This window comes from Natator depressus, chromosome 1 (genome assembly GCF_965152275.1).
Source record: "Natator depressus isolate rNatDep1 chromosome 1, rNatDep2.hap1, whole genome shotgun sequence".
Lineage (NCBI taxonomy): Eukaryota > Metazoa > Chordata > Testudines > Cheloniidae > Natator > Natator depressus.
The window spans coordinates 152,685,398-152,710,533 of NC_134234.1; the positions used below are offsets into that span (position 1 = coordinate 152,685,398).

At 42.1% G+C, this 25,136-nt stretch overlaps 1 protein-coding gene across 1 annotated transcript in view; it reads left to right on the plus strand.

Annotated features, from left to right (window-relative positions):
• The first annotated feature begins 11,383 nt into the window (after positions 1-11,383).
• Positions 11,384-25,136, plus strand: part of MAOA (monoamine oxidase A) — a 42,146-nt gene continuing 28,393 nt past the window's right edge. Inside the window, exons 1-2 of the mRNA XM_074969162.1 lie at positions 11,384-11,518; positions 23,615-23,709. Of these exons, the coding sequence (XP_074825263.1) occupies positions 11,473-11,518; positions 23,615-23,709 (141 nt within the window). The 5' untranslated portion in view covers positions 11,384-11,472. The remainder of the gene's footprint in view (positions 11,519-23,614; positions 23,710-25,136) is intronic.

The window sequence follows — 25,136 nt, forward strand, 5'->3', positions numbered from 1 at the left end:
AGACTTTTTCTTTATCAAGGTGCTGTGTACTCTAATGCCAGAATGAACCTTTTACAGCTGAGAAGTGAATCATCTGGAAAGCAAACATCTCCATTCTTCCCCTTGGCTAGTAGCACTAGTCAATAGTAGAACTGAGCTTATTTGCATTCTGCTCTATAGAAGCTAGCTAAAATGCTGAATCTTTACTTTTTCTGCAAAAAGGCCACTCCATCCAGCATGTAGTCAGAACCTACAGAACATCATGGAAGCTGCCTTTCTCTTTAAGGATCAGATTGTGCCATCTTTGCTCACGAGTGATACCTTACTCTAATAATCCCATTGAATTCAAAGGGGCTACTTGCAGAGTAAACTACTATTCAGCCTAAGTAGGGGAGGCACCGTCTGTCCTCAGTGTGCCAGCCTCAAGGACCAAACTTAAGGTGCCTTTGAGGATATTATATATCTGTATTTGTATAAAGGGAACAACATATGGAGATGGTTCTACCCGGATGCAGATGCTCCCCTTTGTAAAAATTTGTGGCCTATTTTTTTCTTTTCTTTTTGTCCTTGAGGAGTCCCCCGTGTCTCCTTGAATTTTAAAAAATGATTACTGGTAGGTTTATTAATAAATTCCCTTAAAATTTGTTGAATGCATTATTGCCAGGACCTGTTGGTTTGTACATATTCAATTTTGCCTCAGCTATCCCTTTACCTGCTTTTAGTTACTAACTATTATTGAGGCTTTCACTATTTCCTAGGGGCATAGGAAGTAACAAATGTTTACTTAGACTACCATGAAAACAGTATTTTTATTAGTTTGTGAGAAATAAGTATAACCCACTGATGGGAGTGTGCTACATGTCCCCCCGCTGTGCCAATCCACAGAAGATATGAGTTGTTATAGCTCCCAGCTGTCGCTGTCACATAAACACATGTTCCTTTGTCTCTCTTTATGTTCTGTGCTTGTGTCATATAGGTTGTCAGTTCTTCAGAGCAACGGCTGTGTCTTCTTTAAATCTCTGTAATGACTATCCCTTTCCAGCATATTTGAGGACCCAGTGTGCCATATTCTTGTTCATCCCCCTGTTTTCAAAAAGTTTCAATTATACACCATTGAGCTTGTTGCCGGCACAGAGTGCGCAAGGCAAGCAACAGTAGGGGTTCGTTGCCCGGTGTGCATCACCCAATAATCACAACGGGGTGGAGAAGCAGAGAGTTTATTTGCAGCTGCAAACAAGCCCAGGGAGACACAGCTGTCTCAAATCCTGCAGCCCCGACTGCAGATTACATCATACAATTTATACCTTTTTTCCCAACTTAGCTACAGAAGCATATACAACCAATTACCTATTGCCCTGTACAATAATACAGCCAAAGCGGCCAATTAAATGTTTCCTCATTAGCATTATGTAAGCCCTGCCTTATTTGGTTGTATCCGTTCCTGTGTTGCAGAAAGCTAGTGCAAAACATTCCTTTCTTATCTATACGCTTACCCTGGCCGGAGCTGTCTGAAGGCTGTCTCTGAGAGCAGGCTGTCTGCTCTAAACTGTTTTTGCAGCTTTCTGTCTCTGTTTTTATACTAGCTTTCTCATAGTCTGGCAGGATTACAGAAAGTTCACAGAATGGAGAGGCTTTGGTTTGTCTGGGCCTAGCGTGGGGGGGGCTTCCTCGGCACTCGTGGCCTTCCACCCTCACGAGTTACCTAGTATGATGCCCAGTGTCACCAACAAACTGGAGTAGATTAAGAATGTCATTATGATTAAGGAGTCAGAGGAATGGCCCAGTAACTGCAGTAAGCAGTCATACTCTGCCACTCACAAACCAATGAATTCCAAAAGTTCAGAAATTGTGTTGTTTGGGTTCCACCTTGATGATCCACAGCATCTTGGCAGCTTCAAGCATCCCATCTCTTGGCCTTCTTTCCTAAAGGCATTTCTCCTGTTTCTCCTTCCCTGGCCCACCTCCAAACCACAAGAGCACAATGATAAAGGGAACCCCACTGCTGTGGGAGTCTGTCCCTGAGTTCTAAGCACGGCTGATGAGGCAATGGCACGGGGATCCTGAGAGCGAGGGGCCGCTGCAACCCCTTGTAATACTGTTTAGTATGACTCCAGCATACTATCTGTTAGAACGGATCCTTATAACTCCATACAGCTACAATGTGGTATAAGGAGCTAGAAGATCCCACTTCAGGATCTGGGCCTTGGTTTACATTTATACTGTAAACATAACCCCATAATATGCACTGAGTATTGTAAGTTGCATGAGAAAATGCCAAGATACCAGGAGGAGAAAGTCTGTTATTGTGATATTTTCAGCAAGATTTCCTGATCTTACTGTCCTTACTCAGGACACATTCCCACTGAACCCAATACTAGTCTGAGAAAGGACTACAGGATCAGAGTCTAGTTTTGCAGACCTGAGAGATTTGGATGGTTCAGATAACCATCCAGACTTTTGGGTACTTACCTGACCTGCACTTTTACACTGTCACCCATCAAAGATATATAGCTGCCTCAGCATAGCTGCGTTTCAGATAAAGTATCAGTCCTATAATACTCTTAACAGTGATGTCTGCTCCCAAACCTCTTCAGAGCAATCTTGTTACTTTCCAGGTTGCTTTGCAGCAAAGGAGCTACATGCACATAAAATGCCTTGCAGTGGGGTACACACACACTTACCTACACACACACTCACAAGTTTTCAAACCCCCCCAAAACTGTACAGATTCAATAGAATCTATTTAACCAAAATCCACGTGCCAAGAATTCATTTGCCATGCCCCAAACCCGAACCTTGGAAGCCTTTTCCAGTGAATACATTCTAATGGGAAAGGAGGAGAAAATCTATTAAAAATAAACTAGTTCATCAAGGGGAAAATTGTCACCCAATTAACAAGTGTATTTTCTGGGTACCTAGCAAAGATATGTAATATAAAGCAGCAGAATCCTTGTAGTACCTGTAATATTTATATATATAAAAGAGGAATTTTTTCTCTTGTCTGAGATTGCAGCAATGGTGGTGTTAAAAAAATATAAAGTACAAGACATAAAAAAATTTGAGCAACTGCTCAGCATTCCATTAAAAGGTGATTTTATTTTTCAGAAGTCACTGATTTCTGAATTTTTATTAACATCTATGGCACCTCTTAATACAGAAACCTGCAGCAGTTAGCTGTGACAGAGACTTCAGAAGTTGACCACAGTGAGCTCAGTTTTGAAGTCAAAACAGGAGTATGTCAGGGGTGTATCATGTCTGCAATCCTCTTCAGCATTGCCATCGACTGGATAATGTGGCGTACAACAGAAGACATGCCAATACAGTCTGGAAATCATCAAAATTCAACACCAAAACCAAACTCAAGATTTATCAGAGCTGAGTACTTTCACTACTACTTTATAGTGCAGAATGCTGTGGAATGACAAAGTATGACATGTCCAAACTGTCTTCATTCCAGATAACCTGCCTCAGAAAAATCCTCTGTATCTTTTGGCCCAGAACAATCTCAAACCAAGACTTATTCGCACAGTGCAGCCCAGAAAATACGAGCACCATCATTGCCAGGAGGCATTGGAGATGGATTGGCCATGTGGTTTGGATGGAAACTGATTCCATCACCAGAGTAGCAATAAGATGGACACCTGAAGGTAAGCAAAAACGAGGCTGCCCGAAAACAACATGATGAAGAGCTGTGGAAGCTGAGCTGAAAAATCTGGGGCACAGCTGGCTTCGTCGCTGCCCTAAATGCCAGAGGCGTAATGTGTACTGACTAAGCTAACTAACTAACAAGCATTTCCCTGCCTCAGTTTCTTCACCACTCCAGAGCATTCTTTGGGCTTGCATCAGAGTGCTCTGTGGGATGCAGGATACTTCCAGCACAGCTGCATAACTGCTCTTCTGAAACATGGACATGGAATCTCTCCTTCCAAAACTCCTTTTGTGTATCTCCATGCATCTTCCAATGTGAGTCCTTTTATAACTTTTTACTTTGGACACCTGTCACTTTATCTTGCTTGGTAACTTTCTACCTCTCTCCACTTCCCCCTGTCCCTTCAGCCAGGAGGAGGAAGTATCTTCTGTCAGCTCAAGCAAACCCATTGGCCCCTGGCACTTTACCTTGAATCAGTGGTCATTGAGTTCTAAGGACCTGCCCTTGTCCCTAGTCTGGCAGAGACATGACACAGCCCTGCCCGCTTATGGTGAATATACACATCGACAGGTATTCAAAATAAAGCATTTTCATAGTAACAGCTCCTTAATATCAGCCAGAATTCATAAATTGTACATAAGCTCCACAAATCACCACAATAATTAATTGGGTCCAATACAGAAAATTGAGATTTTTGTTTAAAAAAATTATTCCTTAGGAAGGTGGATGGGAGAGGGGGAAAAGGGTATTGCTAGGAGAGTTCTGTTGGAAGGATATACAGTAAATGGGATTATTTCTAATCAGATTACTCACTAAGGGATCAGAATATGAACTACACACCCCAGAGAGACAAAAGGTCTCTGGAGACACAAACATGAGCTAGAGAAGAGTGTTTACTAAAGTGAAACCAAACTTGCTTCCATAACAACGTTGCAGCTGGCATAAAAACATTCAGGCATAGTGATGACTAAATATTCTGAGAAAGGTACATGGAAAAGCCCATAGCTCTGACTGTGAGTAGTCAAAGACAAAGATATTAACCATAAATGCAAGTTAGGAGTACTGTATCTGCCTTTATCTTTAATGCTTTCATGTAATCCAATTTACTTACTCTCTTCTGGAGGACAGACAGCTGCCTCCATCAGAGAAATGTTTTTCCAGGAATCATTTTATAACTGGATACTAGCTTCCTATAGACCTTTGCAAACCTGTTCCTTTGTATTTTAGAGAAAATTCTCCTTTTCGAACAGAATGGATGATTTAATGCTGCCCGTCTTGTAACCTCTACGAGCCCAAGAACTAGGTTTTCAGGTAAAAGAGCCCCAGTTAGGTGTAATATCTCACATTTCGTGGGGGTTCCCAGGGTTCTGAGAACAGAACTACGTATTAAACCACACACACAGTTATTTATTGTGACAAACTCCTGTTTTTATCCATGCTATACACTCTACTTTAATAAGGTATTTTAGACAATAAGAGGAAAAAGTACAATCAACATGATGATTTATAATGGTAACACCTTAAGGCCCCAGCTGAGATTAGGGTACCATTGTACTAAGCACACTATCAACTCGTGGTTAGGAGCAGGGTAAAGAGGGAAAAGGCACAGAGAAATGAAATGATTGTCCAAGTGGCAGAGCAAGGACTAGAGCCCAGATCTTCAGACACCCAGTATAGTGTCCTATCCACACTGACTCTCACATTAACAGTTTTTGATTTAGTTTTATGGGCAGAGAATTCTACCTGCAAGAAAAAACATACATAGCCCTTTCCTCCAGAACTACAGCCAGCTGCTATAGCCGGTCAAACCATTCCTGTTGCTGTCCCACAGGCTAGATTTATGAGATTTTTGTTTACAGTTGCAAACAAAAGTGAATTTACGTTGTCATGGTAGTTTTCTTCTAATCCTCCTTACATAATTTGCATGGGATTTCATTAGGGTAATTAAGGGTTTTATGTCATAATACAGAGTGTGAGTGCTGAAATAATTTTTAAGAATAATTTCAAAATCACAGTATACAAACTGAGATTGTCCCATTTCTTGCATGCTGCATAAAGCAGAAGAAACCGTGTACAATGCTCTCTTTTAGGGACAAACAGGTACAAGTTAACCTGCAAAACCCTGTGCTGCTTTGCTTCTCATTTCCAAAGCAGCAGGGCATTGTTGAACACCAGCTGCATGCTTTGGTCATGCAGAAATGCCAAAAGGGGCATAGCCCCACTGAAAGAGCCAAGGCTGGACCGCATAGCCACACTGAAAGGGCACATGGTCAGACCACATTCCTTTGTGCTCAAAAGGCCCAAGAAAACTGCCTCTTCCTGCTGTACATTATGTTTAGTTCTGGGCATGGCACTGTGGCTCTTAGGTTAAAAAGCACCAGAGAGAGACAAACAGAATTTCACACTTTACAGCAATGTTCCAGGCCTTACCCTCTGTTTCCCTAATTCTGTGGACTGAACTTAATTATCTTGATCTGGCTATATCGTACAAACCCCTTCTAAACATCTGCCTGCCTTCCATAGATTCTGGCTGTGTATGTGTGGATGAGATATGGCATTGCCAGGGCTCCCCGTATGTGTGTTAATCAAGCGGCTGTGGTACTGCACTGTACAGATATTTGCCATCTGTGACCATTTTCCTGGCTGCTGGCCCCCAGTCCTGTTACATACAATAAGTGTGCAGTTCTTGCCATTGTGCGTGTTGTCTCACATTGGGGATGGAACTGTGAGTAGTCAGAGTTCGTAGCAATCAATGCCATCACATGGTTTATCTGGTTGCCCTCGTAGGAAGCCAGACCAGCGTAAGTGTGAATGAGGGTCAGATTTCGGAATTTGCCAGTTAGATTTGAATGCTGAAATCCAACCAACTAGATTTGCTGATCTGATAAAATGTTGTAGTCCACACTGAAATTTGTTTTAAAAGGCATAGAGAGGTTATGGGAGGTGCAATCTGTGTTCTGAGGTCGTTTTGGCAGCTGGCAGGGGAGACCCTTTGTTTCCCTTTAGAAGTGGGGTGAAGAAGAGAATGAAGTGCTGCTTTCTAGGTCTGAACTTCAAAACTCCAAGACCCAGCAGGTTCAGCTGCTGAAGATGTAAGTCCCTTCGAACCCATCTATAACCGCTGCACCCCCACCCCTCTCCTGCGCCCATGTGGGGAAACTGACCTGGATGCACATTGGCATTTCTCCCTCCCCCCTCCCCCCGCCACCCAGGAGGCTGTGAGGGAGAGAGTGAAGAGCAACCTCAGGGCTCCCTGCATTCAGCATCAGGAGCTGCTGCTCCCCTCACAGCACAGCACAGGTGGGGAAAATGACCTGGATGCACGGAGCACTTCATGTTGCTCCTCGCTCCCCCCACCCCAGCCCAGCTCCCTAGGTGGGTGTGGAGGAACGTTGATGGGGATGTGAGCAATATCTGTGTGTCACTGGTTCACCCAGTCCCAGCTGAGTCCTTTTCATATGCACTTATATCACTAGAAAGGTCAGGCTAACCAACTGGTTTATATAACATCTTACAGAAAACAAAAGTTAGCTAAATAAAAAGGCTAATAAAGCTTGGTCTGTAATTTTACTACCACAGAGACCATGATGCAGAAAGTTACTATGCAACAGTGCAAATGTCAACACAATTAACTTTTTTTTTCAAATTAAGGCATAAATCCTTTTTCTGCCCTAAATCTGCGTTACAGTGTATTCCAAAAACAAACTAACAAAAACAAACAACCAGTTATTTTTAACAAAAACAGATGCTGAATCATAAGAACGGCCATACTGGGTCAGACCAAAGGTCCATCTAGCCCAGTATCCTGTCTTCCAACAGTGGCCAATGCCAGGTGCCCCAGAGGGAATGAACAGAACAGGTAATCATCAAGTGATCCATCCCCGGTCGCACACTCCCAGCTTCTGGCAAACAGAGGCTAGGAACAACAGTCCTGCCCATCCTGGCTAATAGCCATTAATGGACCTATCCTCCATGAATTTATCTAGTTCTTTGTTGAGCCCTGTTATAGTCTTGGCCTTCACAACATCCTCTGGCAAGGAGTTTCACAGGTTAACTGTGCATTGTGTGAAAAAATACTTCCTATTGTTTGTTTTAAACCTGCAGCCTCTTAATTTCATTTGATGACCCCTAGTTTGTGTGTTATGAGAAGTAGTAAATAATATTTCCTTATTTACTTTCTCCGCATCAGTCATGATTTTATAAACCTCTATCATATCCCCCCTTAGTCTCTTTTCCAAGCTGAAAAGTCCCAGTTTTATTAATCTTTCATCATATGGAAGCCATTCCATAACCCTAATAATTTTTGTTACCATTTTCTGAACCTTTTCCAATTCCAATATATCTTTTTTGAGATGGGGCGACCACATCTGCATGCAGTATTCAAGATGTGGGCGTACCATGGATTTATATAGAGGCAACATGATATTTTCTGTCTTATTATCTATCCCTTTCTTAATGATTCCCAACATTCAGTTCACATTTTTGACTGCCACTGCACATTCAGTGGATGATTTCAGAGAACTATCCACAATGACTCCAAGATCTCTTTCTTGAGTGGTAACAGCTAATTTAGACCCCATCATTTTATAGGTATAATTGAGATTATGTTTTCCAATGTCCATTACTTTGCAATTATCAACATTGAATTTCATCTGCCATTTAGTTGCCCAGTCACTCCGTTTTGTGAGATCCTTTTGTAGCTCTTTGCAGTCTGCTTGGGAATTAACTATCTTGAATAGTTTTGTATCATCTGCAAATTTTGCCACCTCACTGTTTACCCCTTTTTCCAGATCATTTATGAATATGTTGAATAGGACTCGTCCAAGTACAGACCCCGGGGGACACCACTATTTACCTCTCTCCATTCTGAAAACTGACCATTTATTCCTACACTTTGTTTCCTATCTTTTAACCAGTTACCAATCCATGAGAGGACCTTCCCCCTTACACCATGAGATAATCCAGGTTTTTCTGGTATTTTTACACTGGAATCTTGATTTTTTGTTTCTGTTGTTGTACTCAAAGTCGCCGTATTGGTTCTCCCTTTAGACAGTGGAATTTGGAGGATCAGAGCCAGAATTTGTCTGGATGTGGGTAGGTTCCCAGTACTGGATCTAGATGTTTGTGATGCTGTAGGAGGACATCAGGAACTAATTATTTTTTAAAAACTGGACTATTTTGATAGGCCATTCAAATTACAGAGATTTTTTTTGAGCGGGTGGGGGGAGAGGGGAAGGAAAGAGTGAGCAGGATCCAGGTAGAACCATCTTTCCCCCCAAACTGTAGATTAGTAGCAGCGCAGTCCCAGTTACCTATCAGGGAAAAGACATCAAAGTATCTGTGCCTCTTAGTCAGGGATGGCTAAACTGCAGCTCGTGAGCCACATGTGGCTCTTGTAGAGTTAAAGTGCGGCTCGCAGAACACCTCCCTGCTCCCCCCCTCCCCTTAGCAAACTGGGGGTAGAAGGGAAGCTCGGGGCTTCTATCCTGTGGTGGGACTATGCGCTTCTGCCAGAGACAACTGGTACCCACTGAGAGGTGGGTGGCACAATTTAAAGGTTTGCTGCCCCGCAACAACTTGCATCACCCCTCCAGACATGCCCCCGTTGCCCTCAGCAGCCCCTCCCTCCAGCTCCCAGGTGTTAGCACCGCAGGGCGAGGCAGTGGCAAGCTGCAGGGAGTTGCTGCTGCTGCCTTAGCTCCCTGGGGAGAGGCAGCAGCAAAAGCGGCAGCTCTCCCTGCAGCTCCCAGCTGTTTGCTGCTGCCTCTCCCCATGGCTGTAGCTCCCAGCTTGTGGGCTCCAGCAGCTGCTGTGTAACCATGTAACCAAGCAGGGCCAGCAAACCCTGGCAAAAATCTGGGGCGGCGGCATGTAAGCCCAGAGTCCTGGCAGGTGCCTCCCGGCTCTGGAACTTCTGAAGATTGTCATATGTGGTTGGGACAGTCAGTAAATTTGGCCACCCCTGGTCTAGGTCCTTAGGCTGTGCAGTGACTGGGGATCACCTGAGGGCAGGGTTGGATTAAGACCTTTAGGGGCCCTAAGCACTGAAAAGATTATGGTGCCCCCCCATACGTAATTCAAAATAAAAACAATACTATACCGTAAAATAAAATTTTGTTTTTTGAAATGACACAAAACTTACATGTATGCTGAAATTAAAATAGCTTCTTTCTAGATTTTCTGATTGCAAAATTCTGGATAAGTTCATCGAAGCTGACTCGAGAAAGCATGTCTGCTTCCATACACAATAGGGAAAGTGAATCAAGTCTGTCCTGACACAATGTTGTTCTCTGAGGGTTTTTTATTCTTTTCAGCTGAGAAAAAGAGCGTTCTGCGGAGCAGTTAGTAACCATCAATGATAGAAAAATACGTAGCACGATCTCTACGTTTGGAAATACACATTGTATTCCATCTTTCAATATTGTGTCACGAAGATCAATGTGACTGAATTTCATTTTTCCTGTTTCGTTAAACTTTTCGCACATATAACAGTGGAACTGCCGTACTTCTCCACAGAGATTCATGTTCAAGTCAACAGGGTATGAGTCAACTAGCTTTTGGGAACCTTGTGAAAATTGTTTGTCGGATAAATCCATATCGTTTAGAAAAGAAAATCTCCTTGATACTTCTTTATACACTTCACCTCTCCTCTTCATATGAGCTTCAAGTGTATCAATTATAGTATAGTAAGTAGATACGTGAAATTTGTGTCTAGGATTCAATTCTGTTTTTGTTGCACTGCTATCATTTGCTTGTTTTTTCCTGATTCGCTTGCAGGACTGGGCTTCTTTGTAGTTAGTATCAGGCAACATATCTTTTGATGTCTTCAAATCTTTCGAAATCATTCCTCAAAGTGTGTAAATGGCCTGCCAATGATTGACAGAGGTCTGCACATGTTTTCAAATCCAATTCTTTCTCTTGGAGAGCTTAACTTGTGTGGTAAAAGTGTTGTAAAATTTCATTCCACACAGTCAACATGAATACAGACTCTAGTCCTTGCATCTTGTTTGCAATGTTTTCTGCCTCTTGTATAGTTTCTCCCTTTTGTGATTGGTCTTCAGCTATACTCGGAAGACTATATCAATAATAAAACATAAATTTATTGCAATACATGACAGGATCTGATTTCCTCGCATTAGTCCGATCTACCTTAGTACGATGCCCCCCCTAGTTTAGGTGGGGATAAGTAATAAAAAGAGAACAGAAAAAGGGGGGAAGAGTGTGTAGTAGAGTGTAAGGAAGTCTAACAAAGTTCTGATTTTTCCCATGATGACTACTTTGGTGCTTTTTTGGAAATATCAAATATCAAATTTAAAAAAAAAACTCTCTTTTTTTTTTTTTTTTTGGTGCCTGCTGCTTTGCTGGTGCCCTAAGCAGGTGCTTGGTCTGCCTCCCCGGTAACCCAGCCCTGCCTGAGGGGCTGAGGCATTCACAGGCACTGCTCCTCTGAGGGCGCTGTCCTGGGTGCGCGCTCCCCTGGCCCCAGCAAGAAGGAACTTTTCATCCCCAGGAGACCCGAGCCGCGCCCCGCAGGGAAGAAGAGGACGCGAGACCGGCCGCCGGTGTCTTCCCTTCCCACGACAGTCCGGGAGGGGGCGCTTCGGAGGGCGGGGGGGGCTCGCCCCGCTTTTCCCAGGACCTGATTGACACGCGGCGCGGCGCGCCCCCTCCCCGCACCCCGGCGGCCGGCTCCCCGCCTCCGGCGGGCCGCTCCCCGGCGGGGGCCCTGATTGGCGGGGCGGCGGGCGGGGCCGGGAGCGCGGGGGCGCCGCTGTCAGACTCCGGCCGGCAGCGAGGGAGGCGCGAGCGGCAGCTGCTCCGGGAGCCGAGGCAGAGCCATAGCCATGAGCGAGAAATGCGACGTGATCGTTGTTGGGGGCGGCATCTCAGGTCAGTGCGGCCCTTGGCGTGTCACGGCTGGGGGCTCGCTGCCTTTGTAACTCATCCTTTACAGAGGAGAGGGCTGTAATTTACCCCCCCCCCCCATTCCCAACCCCCGCCGCCTCTGAGTTCCGCGCCCTGGGGATGGCAACGGGTTGTGTGCCTGATGGGTGCCCTTGTTTAGCCCTCGCGAAAGTGCAAACCCGAGGCAAAATCGTCACAGGCCCCTTGACCCTGATTCAGACCTGGCACAGCGGAGAAGCAAAAGGTGCAGCTGCACTGCGGGTGGTCCTGAGTTTTGTATGCAAGCTGAAATGTGATGCCCCCCAAGGCAATGGGTGAAAGCCTTGCCGCATCGCAGTCCGGTGAGTCGGGTGGCAAGGAAACTGTAACTGCCTCTATCATGCTGCAACAGCTATAACTGTTGCAATGTCAGGAGTTATGTTTTCCCGACTGAACTCTATTGATACTGATGTGTTGCATAGGTGTCCGTTGCAATAATCAGCCCAGGTTAGGCTTCCCTTTACTTAACTGATCTTATAAGGAGTGTAGGGTAAAGCACTCTTGTGACCTATTTGGAGTAAGTATCTCTGATAATAGATTGTCTGAGCAGGATGCTTTATACATTTTCTCTCCACTTCTCATTTTGGGCTCATATTTCCTTTTTTAGGGTCTCAACCATTCCCCTCTCAGCAGCAATAACCCTGTTGTCCCCTTTTGTCAGAAGCGGAACTGTCTCCCTTGGCACTATCACGCTGCTGTTTGGAAGATTGCCCTAGTGCATGTGACAGGTTTCAGAGTAGCAGCCCTGTTAGTCTGTATCTGCAAAAAGAAAAGGAGTACTTGTGGCAGCTTAGAGACTAACCAATTTATTTGAGCATAAACTTTCGTGAGCTACAGCTCACTTCATCGGATGCATGCAGTGGAAAATACAGTGGGGAGATTTATATACACAGAGAACATGAAACAATGGGTGTTACCATACACACTGTAAGGAGAGTGCTCAGGTAAGGTGAGCTATTACCAGCAGGAGAACGGGGGTGGGGGAACCTTTTTATAGTGATAATCAAGGTGGGCCATTTCCAGCAGTTAACAAGAATGTCTGAGGGGGGGGGGGAGAAATAAACATGGGGAAATAGGTTTACTTTGTGTAATGACCCATTCGCTCCCAGTCTTTATTCAAGCCTAAGTTAATTGTATCCAGTTTGCAAATTAATTCCAATTCAGCAGTCTCTCGTTGGAGTCTGTTTTTGAAGTTTTTTGTTGAAGAATTGCCACTTTTAGGTCTGTAATCGAGTGACCAGAGAGATTGAAGTATTCTCTGACTGTTTTTTGAATGTTATAATTCTTGATGTCTGATTTGTGTCCATTTATTCTTTTACATAGAGACTGTTCAGTTTGGTCAGTGTACATGGCAGAGGGGCATTGCTGGCACATGATGGCATATATCACATTGGTAGATGTGCAGGTGAACGAGCCCCTGATAGTGTGGCTGATGTGATTAGGCCCTATGATGGTGTCCCCTGAATAGATATGGGGACACAGTTGGCAACGGGCTTTGTTGCAAGGATAGGTTCCTGGGTTAGTGTTTTTGTTGTGTGGTGTGTGGTTGCTGATGAGTGTTTGCTTCAGGTTGGGGGGGCTGTCTGTAGGCAAGGACTGGCGTGTGTCCCAAGATTTGTGAGAGTGATGGGTCGTCCTTCAGGATAGGTTGTAGATCCTTGATGATGCGTTGGAGAGGTTTTAGTTGGGGGCTGAAGGTGATGGCTAGTGGCGTTCTGTTATTTTCTTTGTTGGGCCTGTCCTGTAGTAGGTGACTTCTGGGTCCTCTTCTGGCTCCGTCAATCTCTTTCTTCACTTCAGCAGGTGGGTATTGTAGTTGTAAGAACACTTGATACCTATCCTTGCAACAAAGCCTGTTGCCAACTGTGTCCACATATCTATTCAGGGGACACCATCATAGGGCCTAATCACATCAGCCACACTATCAGAGGCTCGTTCACCTGCACATCTATCAATGTGATATATGCCATCATGTGCCAGCAATGCCCCTCTCTCATGTACATTGGCCAAACTGGACAGTCTCTACGTAAAAGAATAAATGGACACAAATCAGACATCAAGAATTATAACATTCAAAAACTAGTCGAACACTTCAGTCCCTTTGGTCACTCGATTACAGACCGAAAAGTGGCAATTCTTCAACAAAAAAACGTCAAAAACAGACTCCAGCGAGAGACTGCTGAATTGGAATTAATTTGCAAACTGGATACAATTAACTTAGGCTTGAATAAAGACTGGGAGTGGATGGGTCATTACACAAAGTAAAACTATTTCCCCATGTTTATTCCCCCCCCCTCCCCCCCCGTTCCTCAGATGTTCTTGTCAAGGGCTGGAAATGGTCCACCTTGATTATCACTACAAAATGTTCCCCCCTCCCGACCCCCCGCTCTCCTGCTGGTAATAGCTCACCTAACCTGATCACTCTCCTTATAGTGTGTATGGTAACACCCATTGTTTCATGTTCTCTGTGTATATAAATCTCCCCACTGTATTTTCCACTGCATGCATTCGATGAAGTGAGCTGTAGCTCACGAAAGCTTATGCTCAAATAAATTGGTTAGTCTCTAAGGTGCCACGAGTTCTCCTTTTCTTTTTACAGTGCATGTGGAAGTCTTTGTTACTGGTTTGAGGAAAGAGATCATTTTCAGTGCAGCAACTCAGTGAGTCAGTTATCAAATGTCCCAACAGGCTGACCACAACCATCGGTTGATTTTAAGTGGGGAAGCCTTTTCATAGAATTGTAAAGTTACAGCAGTGTCAATATTAGTAAATAATGTAGCACCCTAGTTAGGTACAATGTAATGAAATGGCGTGTAAACCCCACTGTACAATGAAACTGAATGGGGCCAGGAGATAAAAGTTTTGGCTTGGTTTTCTTGTTTTTGAAACAGACTAGAATCGTAGGCATGGGGAGAGTTTGTCTTTCACTTCTGAGAAGTTACAAGAGAAGTAGAAGGTGCCCTTATTGTCATTTCAGATGTTTCTTAATGCATATCTCGCTCTTGCACTTTGTTACTGCTGTCTTGCCAGTAAGAAAACGGTGTGTGTGTGTGAACTAGATGGCTCTTGTTTAATGTTATTGTTTTCACATGTGTAGGCCAAGGTTTAGGATAGGTTCAATTCAATCTGTCATTCAACTGTGACACAAACACTATTTTTAAATGGTTGCAGCTCAGATGTAGTTTATATTTTCTTGATTAACATTGATCTTTCCAAATTACAGTGTGACAGTTAAAACGGGGTTTTTTTCTTTGAGAAAAGATGTCCTTGCTAGAAGCCTGGGTCCCTCAGAAATTCTGGGCTTTTCACATTTCACCTGCTACAATATTTTGAACACACACTTTTTTATATGATAAAGAAAATTCTTGCTCCATGTGCCTGTGAATGACTCCCATTTACTTTAGTGAGAGCTGCACAGGAATGCCAGAGATCAGAATTAAACACTGTTTTAGAATGTTTGGGTTTGCTTTGCATAAATCCTTTAAGCCTGGCTAATATGCCTAATAAAGTACTTGAGTTTTCAGATATTATATGAAGGGGTGACAGCAGTATTAGTACAAATACAGTAACAATTTCAACCAGAATTGAGAAACGTTCATGAAAATTAAATCTTTGTTCGTAGTAAAATAATCCAGCTTCTTTCAAGTACCCCAAATATGGTGTATTAATCCACACACACAGAAATATTCAATTGTTGTTATATGAAATTACATACAGTGTCCTCCAATAGGAAAAAAGTGTTTGCATATTTCTTAAACAAATATACTAAAGATTGCAAAAAAACCAAGGGCTGACCTATGCAATGCCTGATTGTTGTTCTCGTAACATGGGCCATTCAAGTATCCTTCTCAAAGTTTAGCTCATCTCCAGAATCCTTTCATGGAATTAAAAACCTTATTATGTACAGTTGAAGGTATTACATTCTTTATAAAGTTGATATAGTTCTAAGCACTAGTTTCCTATAGGAAATGGGTCTCAACTTGTACGTGGTGGTTCTGATTTTTCCATTTATGTTTGGAAATGCTCTTGGTGACACCTGTTCAAATGTGTGTTAACTTCACTGGCTTCTTTGGGGTTACTCCTAGATTTACACAGAATTTGGCCCATAATATTTAACTCATATTACCAGATGCATGCTACTTCTGTGGGGGTTTTTTTTCATCTACCATGTGCTTTGCTATAGCTATCCAGTTCAGCTCATGCTCCTAGATAATTCTTTCCTAAACATAATATAGATCCTGATAGTCATTGGTGAACATTTTTAAATGTGGGTACCTAAAGTTAGGCACCTAAATCTGTATATAGACACCCAAAGAAGTGACCATATTTCAGAGGTGATGATCACCCTAAATTAGTTCTGATGGTGTTCAGTTAGCAATCTGATTATCATTATGGGAAAAATAAAAACATTGTGCAGAAACTGCAGAATCAAATGGATATACCCAACATACTGCACCTATTCAGTATGGGCAGAAGTGCTCATAATATTTGCCTCCCATTTTTCATGTCTCATTCAGAACTGCTGTAGTCACAAATTACGCAAAGCCCAGTAATAGTATTTAATGGGTGCATATTGGTTATAGCATTTTGTAACATGTGGCGTGCTTCTCAGTTAGGATAAATACACTCCTTGGTGCAAATGTCATTGATATGGTTGTTTGTACAAGAGACAAAGAAATGTCCCCAAATGTTCTTCATACAGCAGTTTTCATTCAATTGCATTCTCTAACACACGGTGTTCTAGAACAGTGTTTCTCAACTAGGGATATGCAGAGGTCTTCCAGGGGGTACTCAACTCATCTAGATCAGGGTTTTACAACAATCATGGGATAGGTTGGGGGGTTCGCAGTGCAGGGCCAGCATTAGGGAGTGGCAAGCAGGACAATTGCTTGGGGCCGCACACCAAAGGTGGCCTCATGAAGCTAAATTACACGCTTCAGCCCCACCATCTGGGGCTTGGGCTTCAGACAAGGCTCACAAGTGAAAAACATGTTCAAGTACCATACTGAAATATAAGTACCAATATTTATATTCAAATCAATTTATTTTAGAATTATATGGTAAAAATGAGAGAGTAAGCAATTTGTCAGTAATAATGTGCTGTGACACTTTTGTATTTTTATGTCTGATTTTTGTAAGCAAGTACTTTTTAAGTAAGGTGAAACTTGGGGGTACTCAAGACAAATCAGCCTCCTGAAAGGGTACATTAGTTTGGAAAGGTTGAAAACCACTGTTCTAAAACAATGACATAAAAGAGAGAATACATATGACCTGCATTCGTAACTTGAAATATCTTGGATTACTTATTAAATGAAGATTATTGCACCCATTAAATCTGTCATATGACTGATGAAATTTATGCATATGGATGAGTTGGATTTATTGATTAATGGACTCAAACTCCCTAACAGAGTTTCACAAACCTATATCATGTCCCTGAGTTCTGAATTTTGGACTGTATCTTTGTGTTAGCTGAAAGTTATTTAAATTCCCACATAGGAAGATATATTCCTGTTAACTATATATCTGAGGAATCCTCTGTGTATTATTTATCCCAGCCAGTATATTAAGTATCCAGTGTTTATGAAATATTCCCCAAATACCATAGAATAATCCATACAGTCAAGGGCACATTATTTTGAGTGCTTGGATTCTGACTTACATGATTTTTGTGCAACTAAGATCTCAACCATAATGTTGCAATAGTAGTTTTTTTGATAAATACTCATCTGAAGGGTATCATTTAATACGCAGGATTGACTGTGTGTGTTCAGAAAGACATTTAGCAAGGTTTTCTGTAGAAAATCCACAAAATACCCAGAAGATCCCACAAGCCACGCTGTAGAGATTCAATATATATTTTTAGCTAATAACACTTTTATTTCAACTCCATGTCTCCATACTAACTTTCGTATTAGCACAAAAACAAACAGAAATGAATAAACTGAGGGGAACATACTGTATTTAGTGTTGGGAGATTTGGACTTTAAATGACAGTGGATGAGCATGTGAGAAAGAAGGCATCGTAGGAATAGAATTTTCATTTTCCTTTGCCCATTGAGATTTTTCTAATGATGCCCATAGGGAAACTGTCTTTGCCCAACTCAAAGTAGGGTCTTCATCTATTTAAATGGTTCAGACAATAGTGCTATTGAATCGTATTGGAGTAGAGTGCCTCCAGTTAAAGTGTAGCAGCCGTGTTAGTCTGTATTCACAAAAAGAAAAGGAGTACTTGTGGCACCTTTGTTAGTTTCTAAGGTGCCACAATTACTCCTTTTCTTTTTTCCAGTTAAAGTGTATCCTGAAATGGAGATCACTTATTCTGCATTGTTCTGAAAACTATGCCATGAATCAATTAGAGGGTGGGTTTTTTGATTGAGAGAAATGAGTTGATCAAGAAAACTAACACTGACAAACGTAGAAACCAGTGATCTTAAAATCACAAACTAAATGAACCCTCATCCTTAATATTGCCTAAACTGTCAGTGGATATAAGGAAGAACAAGTAAAGTTTCAGACAAATAGAAAGCTAGTAGCATTCTGGGTGAAGGGAGATTGAAAAGAGGAAATTAACTTAGCTTAGTTATGGTAGTTAGCATTTTTTTTCAGCTCCTAAATGGCTTTGCTCTCTTGTGAAAAAAGGTAGTGGTTGAAATGAATGTATTTATTCATTTCATTCTTGTTTGTTGTTTTTCTTCAGTGATCTCAGATGGATCCTTTTACAGTCTGAAAAGAAAAATGGGCCTGATTCTCCTCTCATTTGCAATCTTTTATACCAGGTGTAACCACACTGATGTCAGTGAAGTAACTCTCAAATTACACCAGTGTAACGGAGAAGAAAATCAGGCACAACTCACTTAAATGTGTATTTGTGGTACCCAACCAATCTCCATTAAAAGGGAAATGGGAGTGGGAAGAGAGGAGAGAGTTTCTCCCTCAGGATATGGTGGAAATGTGTTGCAGCTCAGATTGGCACATCCACATTTGCTTGGCAAAGATTTCTATTAGACTAATGAGAGCTGAGTTTAAGGTGACCATTGCCAGATTTAATTTCTCAATTGTGTGTGGAAATAATTAGATTTGCCATCATTGAAGCAGTAAAAGTAATCACAGCACTAGCATGTTGTTATAGTAGAACTTTAATGTAATAAAGATTTATTGATAATTGCCTTACTTTACTGCTAACTGATAAATCTTAGGAGAATAAAAAAAGAAATATTCACACCTTAAGGTCAGGAAAAATTGCAGACAACCCCCTAAAGAGTTTTTTTTCCTTTTATTACTCATTCAGACTGAGCCAAACTACTGCTACAATGGGTTAGTAGCTAATTTTATGTAGAATATGTGAATTGTCATAATACTTTAAGAAATAATAGCCTACAGTGTTTTTTTTAAGCTGGTCTCTTTGTTGCCTATAGTAAACAAATGAACAGACAAAGAGGTTGACAGGTGAAAGAGATTTATCTCTGTGTATTTAAAAAACAAAAAGATAGCCTTAATTTTGAAAAGTGACTATTGATTTTGGTTTCAGAGTAGCAGCCGTGTTAGTCTGTATCCGCAAAAAGAACGAGGAGGACTTGTGGCACCTTAGAGACTAGCAAATTTATTTGAGCATAAGCTTTCGTGAGCTACAGCTCACTTCATCGGATGCATGCAGTAGAAAAAATTTATTTTGGGTGTCTTAATTTTTAGGTTCCCAGCTTGGGAAGCCTTAAAAGGACCTGATTTGGGAGGGTTGGATGCTCAGCATTTTCTGAAAACCACTCTTGTTTAAAGTTCCTCAAGCCTGGCACCTAAAATCCATGAGTATTATTTGAAAATTTACATCCATAACCATATGCCCCTCCTCCCCCAATACAGTAGTTTAACTTGTTGCGTTGCCGTAATGTTTTTAAAAAGATTTCCCAAGATGTAATCTCACAGTCATAGAGGTTGCAGAGAAGCTAGGCTGCGAATAGTCTGACACAGGGATGTACAGCAAATAGGCCATTGCGCTGCCATTGGAAAGAAAGAGATTCATGACTGAGACAAGACTTTGCTTCTCAGCCTATTACAGGGGTGGCCAAACTGGCTCGCAAGCCACATGCGGCGCTTTCACCATTAAAGTGCAGCTTGCAAGCCTCCCACGCAGCCCCCTCTTCTTGACCTACCAGACTTGGGGTGGGGGAGAGCTCAGGACCTCTACCTTGCAGTGAGGTGGTGGGATAGGGGCTTCTTTCCAGCAGGGAGGGGGTCTTGGGGCTTCAGCCCTGCAGGGCGCACCTGCTGGGGCTTGGGGCTTCAGCAGGAGTGGGGCTGAAGCCCCAAGCCCTGGCTTCTAGCTCTTGAACTTCTGAAGATTGTCATATGTGTCTTGAAAGACCAGTAAGTTTAGCTACCTATTGCATGAGGCTAGGCACTTGCAACGCCTGCTCTTTCAGGTTAAAGGTCTTTAACGTCAAATAGCTGTCTCCAGGCTTACGGTTGTTCCTGATGTAAGTAACTTTGAAAACACTGGGTGAAATTCTGGCCCCATTCATGTCAATGGTAAAACTCCTATTGATTTCAATAGGGTCAGGATTTCATCCAGTAATTCTGGATCTGATAGTGTGGTTTCAGACATATTCTTTGCCTGGTGCTGTGATATCAGAGATAGAAAAATAGTTACCTCTGCACCGCACTGTTCCTCAAACTTTTGCAGTGTGCTGTGTGCTAATAGTCCACCAGGGTGCTGCTTTCTGGTCTCGCTGTGGCTGCATTCTCGTGATCTTTTGTGTATATCATTTGGGATGTGCTTTGGGTCTCTCGGGGTGGAAAGTGCTATCTGTAAGTAAAATAATAATTATTCCTTCTGGTTATGGCATAACTCTAGACTCTTTGATGCACCAGCAACTCTGAAGGTCAGGTATTAAAGGAATGTCCACAATATATACTGATTTTGGCAGTCTAATACAAATTTCAGATAAAATGAATACTTCCGTAGAGAGCTACACTGAATAGTCTACTTACATGGACCTCATCAGAATAGCATCTGAGCACTTTGCAGTCATTAATGAATTTTTATCATCACAACAATCCTGTGAGGTAGGAAAATATTACCTCCATTTTACAGACAGAGAGTGGAAGCACAAAGTGCACTAAACTAAGCAACTTGCCCAAACTCACACAGGGAGTCTGTGGCTAAGCCAGGATTGAACTCAGATCTCTTGAGTCTGAGTCTTATACCCTATCTACTAGATCATTCTTCCTACCCTATGAGCTAAAAGGCCTGGTTAATTTTATTGTGCTTGCAAATAGCTTTTTCTGGACTTCTATCTGCAAGCCAAATACAGTGTTACTTGACAGCTGTATACTTTCTAAGCAGCTGTATTTTTCACCAGTTAGACTTGGCTTGTGTTCTGCAGGCTGACATTAATTTATCTTCCTCTTATCTAATTTTACTGTTTAGTGCACGCTGTACATCTTGTGTTTTACGTCTGATGACTGCTTTGGTTGATATTATTGCTATTTCTTCTGAAATGAAGGCAGTGACAGGAATCATTTAGGGCCTCCAGTAGCATGACAAAAATTAACTGGAATACGGTTTTCTTGTAGTGTCTTCAAATGGATGGAACTTGATTTCAGGTTGCCATGGAAACCCCTGTGGAGGCTGTACAAATTGTCTTGCCTTGTTTATCCTGATTTAATAACAAGTGGACTTCTACAGCTTGAGAATAAACAAGGCACGTTCTTGGCAGGCTCACCAGACCAGCTAATGCACTGCTAATTTCTAAACTTGGCACCCCCCAAAAAGTGGTATATAGGAAAACATGGTCCAAATTATCGTCTCTGTTGTGGCTTTTATAGTCTCAGCTATGTTTAGTGGGGGTAGAGAATGCAGTGGTGCACTGCTCCAGCACCAGCTGCTGGAGGCATTCTGTTTGTGGCGGAGAGAAGCAGAGAGAATCCCTGCAAGGGTGGTGGGAGAACACACTGATGCAGTAACTACTAGCCTCCTGGAAAAGGTACAGCATGTGTTCCCCACAGTGCTGGCCACCAGCTACTACAGGGCGCAAAAGGAAGGAAGCCTAGCACCTTAGTCACGGGAGTGCTTCCACTGAAGTCTACGAGGCTGTTTGTGTGCAAGGAAGGTGCTACCCAGCGTGATTAAGGCTTGGAGAATCAGACTGAAACACTGTGCTCCATTTCCCTGTTCTTTACCCTGTCTTGTTGGAATGTCATTATGGGCTAGATTATACACAATTTACATACAGGGCCAAGCACAGCACCCCAAAGGTCTTCCACCTCCCTCCCTCCCCCTGCTGATAGAGTAGAACTAGTGCAGAGTGTGCTATGCCAGGTTAAGGGGTGTTAGCAGTAGGCATGCTCCAAGCTGCTCAAGGAGACATCTGTATCTCTGAGATCCCTCTCTTAGTGCTCCCTGTGAGGCAGTGTCTCTGCGCTGCCCCTATTGCAGAGCTATGCTTTAAAGGTATAGTTTAGCTCTATGATACCTTTTATTCAGCTGTCACCTATGTAGGGTTTCCCCTTTTTCTTTCCCTTTATACTGAGCTAAACCTGCATAATTCTGACACTGACAGGGGGAGAAAGGAACCTCATGGGTCAATGAACCTCACAGCACAGCTGACATTTAGAGACAATACAATGGAAGCACCAGAAGGGAATATTCTTTCTCCTCCTTAACTCAGATATCACCACTTTCCTGATACAATAAATGTTGTTGTTGCTCAAATGTATCCTCTTTAATGGGCTAGCATTTCTCATCATTTTCTCAAATGCACCAAATTATAAGCAGTAATGAGAAACTGTGTGGTGAAAGTGGAATGTAAAGGGAAAAACTGGAGACACCCAAGTTAGACACTTTTGCAAGCTTCTCACTAGCAATTATTTTTTTCAGTACAGTATTTCAAACTTCTACCAGCACAGCTGCACATAATCACATATTTCATTTGTGCAACAACAGGGCATTTTAACTTTCTTGGTTTCTGAGAATGATTTTTTTTTCTTATGAATGTTTTTCCTACCTATGTAATAAAGTATCATCTGGACAAGGGCTATAGGGATTACTCCATTTTGTCTTCAGAACAAATGCAAACACACAGTTACACCCATAGCATTAGAATGATATATGATCTGGCCTTTTGAGGGGTGTGTGTGTGTAAAAGCAGTGGTTTTTAAATCACATCTCTAAAGAGTATGATCAGCATGAATATTAAATTACTGTTCCTTTCTGCAGGGTATCTTATTGGAAAGCTAAGACTATCTTTCCGATACTTCAAAACAAAACAAAACAAAGAAGCTGCTCTATGCCAAATTGGCCTAAGGAACAATGGGTTAATGACAAACTTGTGATTGTTTTTTACAATCTTGGTTCACATTCATAAATATAAAGAGGATTGCTATCCTATTGGTTTTTCTGTGTCTCTGATCTCCATCATATGCTCTCATAATTAGATCATCTGGAAGAGAAAATCATTTATCTTGCAAAGCATCCACATTCAGCCAATTTGATTGCCAGGGCCAAACCCTGCTGCATTAAAATAAATCCCTATATCAAATGTACTGTACTTCTGACTGTGGACGGGGGTAGTGGCAGGGAGTGAGACAGAGAGTTGATGGGAGAGAGAAGAACTAGGAAAGGCTGCTTTCCGGAGATGTCATTCTATATATCATTTGTAGCACCTAGTGGCTACAGTCAACACGGGGGGCCTATATCTCTTCAGGCATTGTACAAACACATAGAAAGAAACAGTCCCTGCACTGAATAGCAGATATTTTGTTGTCTAAAATCTTAATATGTTTTTAAAACCTTGGACAATGAAGCTTGAGTCTTTGGGATTTTATCTGTCCCAGTGTTTTTTACACAGAGAACTCAAAGTTAATGTAAACCAGATGGTTCTGTAGTGAAATTGCATTTCACATTTAATAGGGTGCTAAAGCTTTTCACGGCTTCTGGAGACAGCATGGAAAGTTCTGACCACACAGTTTTGTTGTTTTTAAAAAGCTCTTCTTGCTCTGAATAGGTCTTATACTTTAAAATGATGGTTTCTCTTTTTCCTGTAGGTATGTCAGCAGCCAAGCTGCTGGCTGAATCTGGGCTTAGTGTTGTGGTTTTAGAGGCCCGTGACAGAGTTGGAGGAAGGACTTTCACGGTTAAGGTAAGTGCTTTTTGACAGCAGTAACACTTGATTTTGTGGGCGCATAGGGCTAAGGATGGGAAGAGGTTCTAAATGATGTGGATCTTTAAAATGGGTATAAATGTAAAGGTTGCTTATTAAAAACTACATCTCATTTGGATTACGTGGCATGTACAGTGGTTGCCAGTGCGCTTAACGTATATCAGACACTGAATTTGAAACTATTCCCTTCCTCCTTCAGATACAAGTTAGACTTCTGTCCATTGCAGAGGAGAGTCCAAATCATTATTACTTTATATACATGTGCCGGTGGAAGGAAGTTGCCAGACCAATATGATAATAGCTAGTTCTCTTTGGGTATTGTTATGATGTCAGAAAATACAGGGTTGCTATAAATGCCGTATACAGCCAGGATCATATTGTAGAAAGATGTATGTTTGGAAGGACCAAAGGTGGTGTTTTAGGGCAAATGGCCACTCTTTCTACATGGGTACAATCCAGTAGAAGACTGAAAACTTTCACAGATCTGTGAAAGTTTTCAATCAAGGCTCTTGAATATTAATATTCAATAAGGCTCTGTCATTACAGCTCAGAGGTTTCTTTTAATGCCATTTCCCTATAAGGCTGTCTGTAACAAAACTATTACAAAAACGTACTGTACTTTTTTCAGAGTAGCAGCCGTGTTAGTCTGTCTCAGCAAAAAGAAAAGGGGTACTTGTGGCACCTTAGAGGCTAGCAAATTTATTTGAGCATAAGCTTTCGTGAACTACAGCTCACTTACTTTGTTTCCCAACTACATTGGTTGTCATTAACAAAATAAGCATTTACCTGAGATACCACCCTGTGATGTACAAATATTGCAGCTATTTCTGAATCTAAATATAGAGAGATGCTTAATTATGTCAGACACCACTGAGTGGTAACTGGGGATAAATATTAATATTCAATAGCAACCATTGTACTTCAAATCCCAGCACATAAACAACATCCTTCTATGACATTAAAAATACTTGATTTAAAACTCTTGCTATAAACAAAATCGAACAGAATTATTGTCTTGGGAAATCAGCCTGATAACAATAGTATGTGTGTCTTGCTTTTTGCTTTCTTCCCAAGTGTATCTGATGCTGTTCAAAGTTCTGCATGGAGCTCCTTCACTGCCAGGCACTAATGCAGCAGTGTTACATGTTCACACTGTATTACGTCCCAGTCCCGTGGTGCTGCAGAAGGGATTATTGTTTTCAGATACTCTTGCTCAGACAAGAGGTGCTCAGACACAGGATTATTGTTTTCAAATACAGGTGCTCAGACACAGCAGAGCTAGGGGCCATGTAAGTACCTAGATAGAAATGGCAAGCTTTGCTACCAGATCTATTTTCGGTTTGTAAATATTAATAGAGGAAACCTTCTGCAAGGATTGTGGGGGGGCCTCTCTTTCAGTACAGAAA